Genomic DNA, 15,321 nt, shown 5'->3' on the forward strand with positions numbered 1-15,321 from the left:
GACTAACAGTTTTACCTTTATTTTATTATTTCTTTTAATCTGACATTATTCACATGCTTGCTAATCTAAATGAATTCAGGTCAAAATGCAGTGTGACTCATACAACTTTATTTTCCCAAAGCGACTTTAAAATAAATCAGCTCTTACTGGAAATGAATCAGATGTTTCTTCAAAAACAGCTACTCTGACACATCCGTCTAGCTTAGTTAAATGTACAGGAACAGGACTCTCCTCTCTGTCAAAGTGTTTAATCTCTTGAGATGAAAGGTTGCCAAAACTCCGTCCAATAAACAAGCCACTCATGAGTTGTGACTTCTGCTTACCAACCACACCTGGTTTGCTTTCATCTGAACTCTTTGAAATAATGCTCTTACCCCGACTTGACCTTTTCTTAGATGTGCTGTAAGTGTATCTGGATTTCATCTTGCTCTGCAATTACACTCAAACACACATGGTGTATGTATGATTTACAACAACTTAACCCTCCTGTTATGTTGTGGGTCAAATAGACTCTTTTTAAAGTCTATTTTAGGCAATATATGCCTTCCAAACCAGCTAAATGCAGCATAAAAATCTGGGCAGCATGTGACAGAAGAGGTGTCGTGTAAATTTATCAACATCTCTTCATAAAAAAAAAATTCTAAATGTAAAATAAAATAAACAAAAATCTACGTCATGTAAAACTAGTATATTTAGGGCTTTCCAAGATATATTGAAAAAAGTTTTAAAGGGAATTTTAATTAAAAACGAGTGAGTTATCCTCATTGAACCATGATCTGTGAGGATTAAAGAACACCAATGGACTAAAGCTTGATATAAATGGTTTGTAATGGAGTTAAACAGTTTATTAAATTGTAGATTAAATTAAGATTGTATTGGGATTTTTTGAGGTTCTGACACTTTTGGATAATTGAATATTCCCCGGGTCAAATTGACCCAGGAACATTATTGCTGTCCCAGAGACACAAACATAACAGGAGGGTTAAACAATTAATATTTTGATGCTAACTGTGATGCACTTATTGGACTTTTCCCCCTGATACTGATGCAAAGGTTTTGACTACAAACTTAGACTGCTGATACTAATGTCACATGGACAGGACACATCATAATAGTATAAGACTTTACTATCTGGGTGTAAACAAGCACAGATGACAGATGGCATCTCGTAGCATGGCCCAGGTCTGTCGTTGATTTGATCTAGAAAATGGAGATCAAGTTTTTGTTGGCTGTCTGGTTAAAGTGGCAAAAAACCACTCACCCAGAGCGATGAGTAACAAGCACAGGTATGTGGACATTAACCTACAAGGAGGATCGCAGCAGGTGGTGTTAGCTCTGCTATTGTTAGCCACACTAGGAAAACCAATTTGATATGATTTATCTGCAGACTCTGTGCTCCTGTTTTAAGAAATTGTGCTCAATTCTGACTGTTGATGGAGTGCTTTCTTACCCTTACCTGGGACTTCCACCAGATCCGTGTCCGGTTGTCTCCGATCAGCTACTGTACGGCTCCGTTCTCTCTCATCCATCAACACCCACTGGTTGCGTTTTCAGAACGCAGCACGGAGCAGGACCGCCGGACAACTGGAGTCATGTGACCAAGGTTTTCCCGTAATAATTACTGGATTAATGAATATCCTCCCCCTCTCCTCATCCATGTTGTCTATATTGGCCTCTGAAAACCTCTGACCAGTTGATTCCAGGCCTGGCTCCGCTCCTCATGACGGTCAATTTAAAAAGGATCTAGTGATAACACAGTGTTTTATTCTGAAAATTAACCGGATGTTTTAATTTTGTTTTGATGTCTGACTTCCAGTCCCGATCGACCTGCTCTGTGCAAAACAATGGGTCGTGCTCCGGTATCCGCCAAATTGAAGTCGATAAGGGGGCTCTGACCTGCCGGATCAGAGACGTCACTGGAACTCAATGGAGTGGATCCAGTGGAAGTTAACAAATTGACTAGAATAACCTGATCCAATGCTGTGTTGGATCGGAGATGGACCCAACACGGATGCAGTGGATTTGGCCGTTAGACTAGTCAGCTGGTTGGAATTTTAATTTCTATGTCAACGACTTGGTTATCAGTCGCTTTGGATCATTGGTTAAAGCTGTCACCTGCTGCAGTGTTCTTGCTCATCCTGGCAAAACATAAATCCTGTATCACTAAGATGAATTATTTTAAAGGACGTATCAGCATTGATAATTCAAAAAAGGACTTCTTGTGTACATCAGCCAGCTCAGTCTCACAGTTAAAAACCTCACGCACAGACATGCACATCAGATCATGCACACTCCCACAGCTGCACACTCTCAGAACTCACACTCACATTTAAGTCCACCTCATCTCTCTACATCTCCTCTCTTTGTGCCAATCTCCATTTCAACCCCTCTTTCGGGTCATCGTGCTTTATCACTCTCTCCTCTGCCAGTCTGCCGACGTCTGGCAAGCATTTCCAGGTTATAAGAAGCTGACAGGCAGTTTGCCAGTCTGCAGGAGGCCTTCAGAGACAGCAGCTCAGACAGCGCCTCCTTGTTTACTTTCATGAGTTGTTGACTGGCCACCCTGCTGCGGCTGATGCAGTGTCAGAGCGTGTCAGAGGAGGACTACTTCAGATTGAAAAGGCATCAAAACATTATTGTGAAGCCTGGCCGCCGTGTAGAAGACCAAAAAATCTGGAAGTGCACCTGCTGGATTCCTGCAGAGGTATTCCAGTGCGTGTATGTGTGTAAAGAGAAAAAAAAAAAGGCAGCTCAGAGCTCCTTTTCTCTGCTTTGTTCGCTGTAGTATACCCTTCCTCTAAATATTGCATTATAGCTGTGAAGGATTAGAGCTATGCTAATTAAAGGGTTATGAATGGAATTATGTCTCCCAGAGGTTGCAGAATCATTTCTGTGATAATAGTGGTCTTGTTATTCATATATCAAGATACGCCAGTGAGCCTTTTATAATGAATGAGGCCATGAAGGCTTCGCTTCCTCCAAAGTGTTATTTCCTGTGTAAAAAATGTGGGAATTCATGTTTCAAGGAAGGCAGAGATTATTTTTCTGCAGAGGAATCAATTCAAAAGTAGAAAATTTAGTCTTTGAAGCCAAAACTGCCCGTTTACGACCGAAAAACCCAGATGAAAAATGTCTGTGATTGCAGCTCTTTTTTTAAAGCCTGTAGAAATTGCCTGTTATAAAAGGACCAGCGGTTGTGTCTTTGTTTAAAGAGTATTAGAAATCACAAAGCCTCACGGTATCAGCTCATTAACACAGAGTAGATGACCGAGTTATTTCAACACTTGATCGTCAGAGTAATGAGGCATGTCCCATGTATTACACACACATTCACATCTACACACACATTCACACCGAATCAAAGTGAAAGATGACTATAGAGGAAAGAGGAAAGAGAGACTGGAAGGCGTCCAAATGTTCCACTCTGGAATATCTTCAAGGACAATCAGCTAAACAGTTGATATTAAGAGAGCTGTGTGAAATCGATTGCTCAAGGTGTTATCTGCGCCGCAAAAATGGCTGGTAATTAGTCATGGCTAAAGGAGTGTTAGCAAGAGAGTGAGATGGATTTAATCTTAATAGATTTCACTGCACTGCAGATACAGTAGCTCCCCTCCTCTCTCTCTTTGACTATCTATCAGAAGAAAAGCAGCTGAGTAAGTAGCTGTGATGTACTGCTGTTGCTAAATTTGCTTGCACCTTCAGATGTAGATGTTTTGCCTGAGTTACTCCTTCAAAGGCGGCACATATTTGGCAGCTGTACCCGCTTGCATCCAGAAGCTCAGGAGCCATTGTTCGTGTACGCATAAAGCTCGTGCATTGAAGTACTTGAGTCCACAGCAGATGTTGACTTAGAGATCTGGGTAACTCATTCAGAGGCGATCAGCAGACAAAGCCCTCAGTGACAGACGGGGAGATCGGGTTGATTGCTCCTCTGTAATGTACCTGTGCATCCCTGAAGTACGACAGATGTGTTGGTTTAGCGATTAGCAGAGGCAATGGCGGATGAAGTCAACACAAGTGCTCAGTATTTAAGAACAGGTCAGTGGGCAGGTGGGAAAACTTTGTCTTTTGTGTGTGCTGGATACAGGAATATTTGAAGTTGATCAGCCAGGTGTTATATTATATTCTTCTTATTGTTAAAAAAATCCCAGGAGAAACACAACCACCAACACATAGTTCTATCTCTCCACACGGACCTTCATGGCATTTTAATTGCACTTAACCCCATTTCAGCCTGTTCCTTCTATCAAAACGTAAATCTTTAAAAATAAGATATAAATAATGTTCAGTGTTTAGCCAGGCTAGACTTGTGACTTTGGATCATTCAGTCAGTTGTTCAGTCGATTTTTATTTGATTGGTTTGTAAAAGCGTCTTCAGATGAGGTTTGTTGTGTTTTGGCGCTGTATAAATAAAAATTGATTGATCGATTGATGGTGTTATATTCTTTGGTACAACCATAGACTATATAAATATGGACGTAGTATCCGTGACGTCACTCATCTGTTCCTGAAGCACTGTTTTGAGGCCAGTCGGCGGCGGCAGCCATATTGCTGCTGTCGAGCGATTGTGACGTAAAGAGGCGGGCTTTGAGCCTCCTCGCCAACAGCTGTAGTGTTCCCGTCTGTCAATCAAGTCAGCTGTGCCTCTCATTGGAAGACTCGTAATCTCAATATCTTTGAAATTGCCGCGTTAGAAAAAAGTTCATCCCCCTCACAGTGTGTGCCGATCGAGAAATGAGCTATCCAGACTACACTCGTCTTTTGTACCAGGCTGTAAACATGTTTATTTCTGCTGTAAAGATGGGCTTTTTTTAATTGGTGTGTATGTGGTTTCCGGTACTTCCAGAGCCAGCCTCAAGCGGATCCTCAATGAACTGCAGTTTTTAGCACTTCCGCCTTGGAGTCATATTTTTAGACAGGAGGTTGCTGCTTGGGTACAACCTAACAATTATCACCATAGCCAAACACTAAGCAACATTTGGCAACAGTGGCAAGAAACCAAATTCCTCACTAGGTAGAAACCTCAAGCAGAACCAGACACAGCAACAATGACAAACAGAGATGATGCTGACTTTTGGCTACAAAGCTCGTAGTAATAATACAATTTTTTTTCCGCAAAATACTTCCTTTATTAAAAACACTCATTAACTCACTGATATAATGCAAATGGTCCCCCATGCTGGTACTTGTTTTTTTGTTAGCACAGCATAATGTCAATTTTTGTGCTGGCAACGCCCACTACAGGGGCGGCTGTGGCTCAGTGGGTACAGTTGGTTGTCTATCAATCAGAAGGTTTGCAGTGCGATCCCCGCTCCGGCAGACACATTCTGAAGTGTCTTTGAGCAATGCATTTGCACCGTGATGAGTGCCTGGACCATATTTTCTTAACTTTAGCGAAATTTAGCACAAGAGGTGTCCCCATCCGCAGAGAATTGTAGCCTAGCTTACCTGCCAGTCATCTGGGAAATTTCTCATTCAAGGGGAAGAGCTCACCGGCAGAAGCACTAGTGTAATGTAACTCATATGACCCCACTTCAAAAAAACTGAAATATCCCTTTAACAACTTCAATGTAAGATAGCTTTTCACTAGCACTGACTTTTGGTAGGTTTTAACAGTTGTTCCTGGGACTTCCCTGGTAGACAACTCTGTGTGCTCAATACTGCTGGTTGCAAGCCCTGGTCAGGGCTTGAGTCCCTCGAGCTTGTCTAAGGACAAAAGGTGACCATGCGTTTGATATGGTGGCACCAACATTGTGGAACGCTCTTCCTGTGAATATTCGTTCAGCTGTCTCTGTTGTCACTTTTAAAAAACTCTTAAAGACTATTTTATTTAAACAGGCCTTTGACTCACCCTTGTTAATTATGCTATTGTCTGCTTCTTTTACTGTTTTATGATTTCATTTGAATATTTTTCGTGTGAAGCACTTTGTGATTTTATTCTATGAAAGGTGCTATACTAAATAAAATTCACTAACTTACTCACTTACTAACTTACTTACTTACTTACTTACTTACTTACTTACTTTCTTACTTTCATTCAGTTGAATTTGACAAGAAAACTAAAAAACAATTGATAGAAATCATATCAAACCAATAGCAGCAGCTCTAGGCTTGGAAATTGTATCCTTGAAAAGTCCTGCTCCTTGTCGGATTTGTTGATGATAGAGAAGTGACAATAACAAGCATGGCGGTGTTCCAAAGGTTGAACTATTTTCAGCTGAGAGTACTGAGAGCACAGTGACAGGAAAAAGGTAATGCTATTCTTAGGACACTGAGTACTGAAAATGACGAGCTACATTGGTTTTAAATAGAAAATAAGCACTACCATTGCAAAAAATGGTACCAATGGACACAGGCCCCAAAACAGAAAGTACACTTGGCCTGATAAAACATAACTGAAGTTTTAAAAATATAACTTTGATGTGTATTTCATTTTGTTTTTTTGTTTTGACTCATGTCCCATCTGTTTACATGGAGGAGGCAGGCTTAGTCACCTGTGTTGCAGCTAGCTAGTAGGAGGAGCTTTACATTTTTGGCTTCACTTTTTAGAAGCGGTCACATCCTCCACCTTTTTTTTTACACTTTGTGTTAAGATCCATGAGAAAGAGTCAGCGTTTCCACAACAGTCTCCTCTTTGAAGACCACTTAAGCACAAAGGGCCTTGAAACAGTGTCACCTCCCATGAGGAACATTCATGTTATCAGTGTTTTGCTTTGAAATTCCATCATAACTTGGACTAACAATTATTTGAAACAAGGAAGCAGAATCTTGGAGTGCTTTTCTCACAGGACTGATGCTGGGAAAAACCTCCCTGTTTATTTTTTCGTCCTAGCAGCAAACATTAGAAACAAGATACCATCTGGAATCAGTTCTCCTTAGTTATGTTGCTAAGTACATTTTATTTCACAAGGGCTTCTAATGGTAGAGGAAGTGTTAAGTTTATGCAGTGTTGTTATTGGGATGCAGAAGTAGGGCAGATGTAAAAAAAAAACGTGTTTAGTCATACAGCATGGAAGCTCAAATCTGTCTCAGTGGGACTTTTCAATAGCACTACTACGTGGAACTTTAATATCCTGTTAGCTATGAATTATTTGTTCTCTGCTGAAACTGTAATTGCTTTGTTGTTTTGTCAGTTGTTCGACCTTTTCATCTTTCACAGAGATGTGGTTTTAATTTTTCAGCAGACAAAAAGGTTTTTTGACACTTTGACATTTATATTTGTTGTTTTTTCAGCAACTAAAAACTGATGTTTTTTTTCTCCTTGCCCCTTGTGTCATCCTTCCTGCAGAAGCTCAAGCAGAAGAACCAGCAGCTGAAGCAGATCATGGACCAGCTCCGCAACCTCATCTGGGAGATCAACTCCATGCTTGCCGTCAGGAGCTGAGCCAAACACACGCGCGCACACGCACACACACACACACACACACACACACACACACACACACACACACACACACACACAAACACGGAGAAAAGCTACGGTCATTAACTGGACGTGTGACAGGGTACCACAGACTGGCTGAGGCTGCACTTTACAGGAGAAATTTGGGACTTTGGCAATATCATCCTGTTTTTAAAGAGGACATAAAACAATAGAAGGAAAAATGAAGAAGAAACAAATGAAGACAAAGGGCTTGACAACTCGGGGAGGTGAGTGGGCCCCCGATAACACTGAGAGGGAGGGTGCTGCTGACATCATTTTAGGTGATGTAGGCCTCCGTATTCCATATTTCAATCAGCATTATGACTGAAGTAACCTGCAGAGTTGATATATATTATGATTTATGTATTTGTAGGTACTAGCTCAGTAGAGACACACTGATATATTCTATTTAATCCTCAAATTATCAACACCTGTTGCTTACTTCTTAGTTTTAGAGCCGTGTGAAGTTCTTAATATAAACGTTTTTTTGTATAGCTCCTACAAACTTCAATAAGAAAGACAAACACTGTGGAAAGAGTTGTATTCTTCCTATATTGATCATCCTGTTTTTGTTGATGTAAATGAATAAGTGTTCTTCTCTGATTGGGACTGTCATCACAACCATTTTCTGTTAAGACTCTGCTGGAATATAAATCTTGCTGTGATTTTATTAAAAACAAAATCCCTCTTTCATATGCTGTGTTTTTCTTCACCTGTGTATCTGTAGTCTTCCTGGTCTGGGTTGACCAAGTATGTCAGACCCATTTCAATGAATTGTGCTTTGAAGTTAATCTAGGACCAAAAAACTTCGTATCTGAGGTTAGATCACAACACACTTATCCACAAAGGAAGTGTTTAATGACATTTCATGCTGCAGTTGTCTGACAGTTACAATTTGAAGTATTAAAAGGTAAAGGGGTTGGTAAGTACTAGAGATGTCCTGAAGTGCCTAATTACCTAGCTGTCTAAACAGTGATTTAAATTCAATCTATTTAGTGTGGCTACAAACAGGATTACAGAGTGCATTGATAAACAATGTCTCATTGGTTTGCTGATTATGACTACAGTTAGCAGAGCTAGCACCACCAGCTTTCAATCCTTCTCGCAGGTTAACGTGCACACATGCCTGTGGTGGTTACACATCGGTCTAGTACTTTAGTTTAACCAGCCTCCATACTTTATCTCCTAGCCGCGCTTCAAAATACCATCATTTGTGCTTGTTTACATCCTGGTAGTAAAGCATTATAGCATACTGGCATTAATCATTAACTGGAACTACAGCCTCGGCAAGAGACAGGTGGCTGCACTACAGGAAATACCAGCCGCCGAGTGGACCAATCACAGGGCTTGCGGGCTGTGTTTATTCTACGGGTAGTTACATTTTGGAGGAGATGCACGTCAGCTACGTGCGTAGGCCTCTGCGTAGGTATGGGAACTACGCGGACCCCCATTGTAGGCTACGCTGTCGATTTGACGCAGAATTATAAATCAGCCTTAAGAATGACTCTGTTCCTAAACCTCAAACCTAGGTTTAGTATCTCTGGATCAGCTATGTACTGAGGTATCTCAGACAACCCTATGTCCCCTGATATGTCACCAAGGCCTGTTCTTCTGTAATGCTTTATAGGACATTACACTAATTTGTACACAAAGACAAACATGTAATAGGTTATTTTAGACAACTGATTAAATAAGCCCACCTTTATAGTTTCTTCTCATTATCAGCAGAGAAAGGAATCGTCAATTAAATAAAAGTAAATGAAAGCTTTCAAAACCTCAAAGTAGGATCAAAACTGTGAGTAAGATTGATTTCTTATTCTGATACGTTCTTTGATAGGAGGCCAGATAATTCAACTAGGAGGAGCTTTTGGTCTCTGTTTACGTTTTTATAAAACCAACTCTTAAAAAAAGACATCTTTTATAAATGAGAGAAGAAAGACGAGTAAAAAGGAGAAAGGAAGAATTCACAAAGGACCTCATTCAATACGAAGACGAAACATGAGCTAAAATCTGAGTACATGTGCGCACACACAAACACACAAACACACACTGTCGGAACACAGAGATGCAGGAGAATATGGGTGCCTGATATGGGTGTGTTTAATAATTCAGAGCAGAGTCGGGGTCATATCTGCGATGTGTTATGAGGCTGTCGTCCTCGGGGAGATGCAGAAGGACAGATGCAGCATCGGAGCAGCGAGTAGGCTTTCAGCAGAATAAAAAAAAAATCAATGCTTTGAGGAGTGACTAATAAACCCCTCCTTTGTGGTCTAATACAGGCCTGGTTATTATATCTCTGAGGGCAGCGCAGCATTCAGGGACTATTATTACTGAACAAATGGAGTGTGTTCTCATTGAGCCGAGGCAGAGGTCAGGGGCTGAGCACTTGTTCATGCACACCCTGACCAATACCATGAAGTGAATAAAAAGGTGCAGGGTTACACTGATATTTACACAGTGTATGTGTAATAACAAACAAACAGAAAGCATCAGTCCTTGTGTCAGCATATCCTCCAGTCATGCTGCTACAGTAAGAACAATAAACCCTCAGACAATTTAACTTACATTAAAGTATAATTACCTTCCTGATGTTTTCAGAAGGTTTTAATCTCATTTTCAGAGAACTCAGTGTGCCTTGTATTCTTAAATTGGCTTAGAACAGTACATGTAGTTAAATAAAAGACTGACGGTGATACTGAAGTCTGTTGTTGGAGGTTAACGTATCCGTATCATATGAAGATCTGTGTAAAACTTACACAGAAAATTTATATCTACTCCAGTGGAAATGCTATATATTCTTTTCACAACATACACTAACGGTCTAAAGTTTTAGAACACCCCAATTTTTCAAGTTTTTTATTGAAAATATGCAGTTCAATGTCTTATTGTGCTCTGAAATGAAAACCTCGAACAAATACACAATTGAATTTCAAAAATAAATCATGTAATCAATTCATAAACCAAAATGTAGTCTAAACTTTTGACTCATCGAAGTAGCCACCTTTGGCACCTTTTTCTTGCCATTTATTAAGCAACACATTACTTTCTGGAGTACAAGACTGTTCAAATATTGCTCACGTGGGTATGGTACCACAGTGTGTTCCAACACTACTTTTATGCACACAGAGGGAGTTGGAAGCAAGCGGCAACCTCCGGTCTAAAAATATGAGTCAATGTGGAAGTGTTAAAAGCTGCAGTTCATCGAGGATCCGCTTGAGGCTGGCTCCGGAAGTACCGGAAGTCACATACACATGAATGGGGAAAAGACGATCTTTGCAGCATTAATAAACATGTTTACAGCCTGGTACAAAAGATGAGTGTAGTCTGAATAGCTAATTTCTCGACGTCCTCTCACTGTGAGGGGGGTGAATTTTTTTCTAATTCGTCAATTTCAAAGATATTGAGATTACCAGTCTTCCAATGAGAGGCACAGCTGCCTGTGGGAACACTGCAGCTGTTGGCTAGGAGGCTCAAAGCCCGCCTCTTTACGTCACACTGGCTCGACAGAAGCAATATGGCTGCCACAGCCGATTGGTCTCAAAACAGCTCTTCAGAAACAGATGGGTGACGTCACGGATACTACGGTCCATATTTTTTACAGTCTATGGTTGGAAGTAATCAAGGACAGTTGGGACACCTGTAAGAATTGGTAGCACCAACTTTCAAGGCTTGACTAACCTCAATTGCTGCAGAATAGCAACCCATTTCTTGTTCCCTGAAAAAAGGCCTTTTGGTATAATTCTGAAATGTACATTCTTTTTTCAGTTTTAGGTAATCTTACCCTTTCTTTTTTACCTCTGGCAGTTCACCACTTACCTTTGTACCATTTAAAGCTATTCAATGGATGTGAACTGCTTGGATTTCAATTAAAATGTGGAAAAATTGGGGTGCAGTTCCCACTCTTTTCCAGAGATCATTTTCAAGGACATTTCCAGGACATTTTCATTGATGATCAAGCTGGTATGACAGTCTACAAAGGAATCAGGAAGCTGCCTTGCTGAAATAAATAAATAATAATAATGATCAGATGATCAGTGTTTTAATGACCTAAATAGAACTGAATGACAAAAATGGCCACAAATGTTTCTCAACTCAACTCAAACTCAAAATATACCTGCTTATAAATGATATTCATCCTGCTAAGTGGTCAATATAAAACAAAGCAAATGTCAAGATTTTTTATTTGAGTTACCGTAAACTTTGAAAAAATCGCACCGGTGTAAAGACGCTCTCTGTATTTGAAGATCTCTGAGGTTTAAAAATATGTAAACTGTCTTCCTGCTTGGTGATGTCTATTATGATCAGGGATGTCTACAACGTGGAGTTTCTGTGCAGCTGTGTCGCTCTGTTTGTTCCGTTTGTTTCACTATCAGGAGTTTGCACTCCTACTAGCTAGAGCAGGGGTTCTCAAACTTTTTGGAGCCAGGGACCCCTTACAGTTTAGAAAATTGTCCAAGGCCCCAAACCTAACCCTAACCATAACCCTAATCCTAACCCTAATCCTAATCCTAACCCTAAACCTAACCCTAACCCTAACCCTAATCACAACCCTAACCCTAATCAAAACCCAAACCCTAACCTTAATAAAAAAACCCTAACCCTAATCACAACCCTAACTCAAATCACAACACTAACACTAACCACAACCCTAACCCTAAACACAACCCTAACCCTAATCACAACCCTAACCCTAATCATAACCCTAACCCTAATCATAACCCTAACCCTAATCACAACCCTAACCCTAATCACAACCCTAACCCTAATCACAACCCTAACCCTAACCGCAACCCTAATCATAACCCTAACTCTAATCACAACCCTAACCCTAATCACAACCCTAACCCTAATCCTAACCCTAACCCTAATCACAACCCTAACCCTAATCCTAACCCTAACCCTAATCATAACCCTAACCCTAACCGCAACCCTAATCATAACCCTAACCCTAATCACAACCCTAACCCTAATCACAACCCTAACCCTAATCCTAACCCTAATCACAACCCTAACCCTAATCCTAACCCTTACCCTAATCACAACCCTAACCCTAATCCTAACCCTAACCCTAATCATAACCCTAACCCTAATCATAACCCTAACCCTAATCACAACCCTAATCATAACCCTAACCCTAATCACAACCCTAACCCTAATCACAACCCTAACCCTAACCGCAACCCTAATCATAACCCTAACTCTAATCACAACCCTAACCCTAATCACAACCCTAACCCTAATCACAACCCTAACCCTAATCCTAACCCTTACCCTAATCACAACCCTAACCCTAATCATAACCCTAACCCTAATCATAACCCTAACCCTAATCACAACCCTAATCATAACCCTAACCCTAATCACAACCCTAACCCTAATCACAACCCTAACCCTAACCGCAACCCTAATCATAACCCTAACTCTAATCACAACCCTAACCCTAATCACAACCCTAACCCTAATCACAACCCTAACCCTAATCCTAACCCTAACCCTAATCATAACCCTAACCCTAATCATAACCCTAACCCTAATCACAACCCTAATCATAACCCTAACCCTAATCACAACCCTAACCCTAACCACAACCCTAATCATAACCCTAACCCTAATCACAACCCTAATCCTAATCACAACCCTAATCATAACCCTAACCCTAATCATAACCCTAACCCTAACCGCAACCCTAATCATAACCCTAACTCTAATCACAACCCTAACCCTAATCACAACCCTAACCCTAATCACAACCCTAACCCTAATCCTAACCCTAACCCTAATCACAACCCTAACCCTAATCCTAACCCTAACCCTAATCATAACCCTAACCCTAATCATAACCCTAACCCTAATCACAACCCTAATCATAACCCTAACCCTAATCATAACCCTAACCCTAATCATAACCCTAACCCTAATCATAACCCTAACCCTAATCATAACCCTAACCCTAACCGCAACCCTAATCATAACCCTAACTCTAATCACAACCCTAACCCTAATCACAACCCTAACCCTAATCACAACCCTAACCCTAATCCTAACCCTAACCCTAATCACAACCCTAACCCTAATCCTAACCCTAACCCTAATCATAACCCTAACCCTAATCATAACCCTAACCCTAATCACAACCCTAATCATAACCCTAACCCTAATCATAACCCTAACCCTAATCATAACCCTAACCCTAACCGCAACCCTAATCATAACCCTAACCCTAATCACAACCCTAACCCTAATCCTAACCCTAACCCTAATCATAACCCTAACCCTAATCACAACCCTAACCCTTATCACAACCCTAATCATAACCCTAACCCTAATCATAACCCTAACCCTAATCATAACCCTAACCCTAACCGCAACCCTAATCATAACCCTAACCCTAATCATAACCCTAACCCTAATCACAACCCTAACCCTTATCACAACCCTAATCATAACCCTAACCCTAATCATAACCCTAACCCTAATCACAACCCTAACCCTTATCACAACCCTAATCATAACCCTAACCCTAATCATAACCCTAACCCTAATCACAACCCTAACCCTAATCATAACCCTAACCCTAATCACAACCCTAACCCTTATCACAACCCTAATCATAACCCTAACCCTAATCATAACCCTAACCCTAATCATAACCCTAACCCTAACCGCAACCCTAATCATAACCCTAACCCTAATCACAACCCTAACCCTAATCACAACCCTAACCCTAATCCTAACCCTAACCCTAATCACAACCCTAACCCTAATCCTAACCCTAATCATAACCCTAACCCTAATCATAACCCTAACCCTAATCATAACCCTAACCCTAATCACAACCCTAATCATAACCCTAACCCTAATCACAACCCTAACCCTAACCACAATCCTAATCATAACCCTAACCCTAATCACAACCCTAACCCTAATCACAACCCTAATCATAACCCTAACCCTAATCATAACCCTAACCGCAACCCTAATCATAACCCTAACTCTAATCACAACCCTAACCCTAATCACAACCCTAACCCTAATCACAACCCTAACCCTAATCCTAACCCTAATCACAACCCTAACCCTAATTCTAACCCTAACCCTAATCATAACCCTAACCCTAATCATAACCCTAACCCTAATCACAACCCTAATCATAACCCTAAGCCTAATCATAACCCTAACCCTAATCATAACCCTAACCCTAATCATAACCCTAACCCTAACCGCAACCCTAATCATAACCCTAACCCTAATCATAACCCTAACCCTAATCATAACCCTAACCCTAATCATAACCCTAACCCTAATCATAACCCTAACCCTAACCGCAACCCTAATCATAACCCTAACCCTAATCACAACCCTAACCCTAATCACAACCCTAACCCTAATCCTAACCCTAACCCTAATCATAACCCTAACCCTAATCATAACCCTAACCCTAACCGCAACCCTAATCATAACCCTAACCCTAATCACAACCCTAACCACAACCCTAACCCTAATCCTAACCCTAATCAAAACCCTAACCCTAACCATAATCACAGCATTAACCCTAACCCTAATCACAACCCTAATCAAAACCCTAACCCTAACCCTAATCACAACCCTAACCCTAATCGAAACCCTTACCCTAACCCTAACTCTCCGGGTATTCCGGCTTCCTCCCACAGTCAAAAAACATGCTCACTAGGTTGATTGATCACTCAATTGTCCATAGGTGTGAGTATGTGCGTGAATGGTTTTCTTTCTCTCTGCGTTAGCCCTGTGATAGGTTGGCGACCTGTCCAGGGTGTACCCTGCCTTCCGCCCAAAGCCAGCTGGGATAGGCTCCAACCCCCCGTGACCCCTAACGGGATAAGCGGTCAAGATAATGCATGGATGGATGGATGATTTAA

At 40.9% G+C, this 15,321-nt stretch overlaps 1 protein-coding gene across 1 annotated transcript in view; it reads left to right on the forward strand.

Annotated features, from left to right (window-relative positions):
- med30 (mediator complex subunit 30) overlaps positions 1 to 8,119 on the forward strand; it is a 55,328-nt gene extending 47,209 nt beyond the window's left edge. Inside the window, exon 5 of the mRNA XM_034704868.1 lies at positions 7,292 to 8,119. Coding sequence (XP_034560759.1) covers positions 7,292 to 7,387 — 96 coding nt within the window. The 3' untranslated portion in view covers positions 7,388 to 8,119. The remainder of the gene's footprint in view (positions 1 to 7,291) is intronic.
- The last annotated feature ends 7,202 nt before the right edge of the window (positions 8,120 to 15,321 follow it).

Source organism: Notolabrus celidotus, chromosome 16 (assembly GCF_009762535.1).
Source record: "Notolabrus celidotus isolate fNotCel1 chromosome 16, fNotCel1.pri, whole genome shotgun sequence".
Lineage (NCBI taxonomy): Eukaryota > Metazoa > Chordata > Actinopteri > Labriformes > Labridae > Notolabrus > Notolabrus celidotus.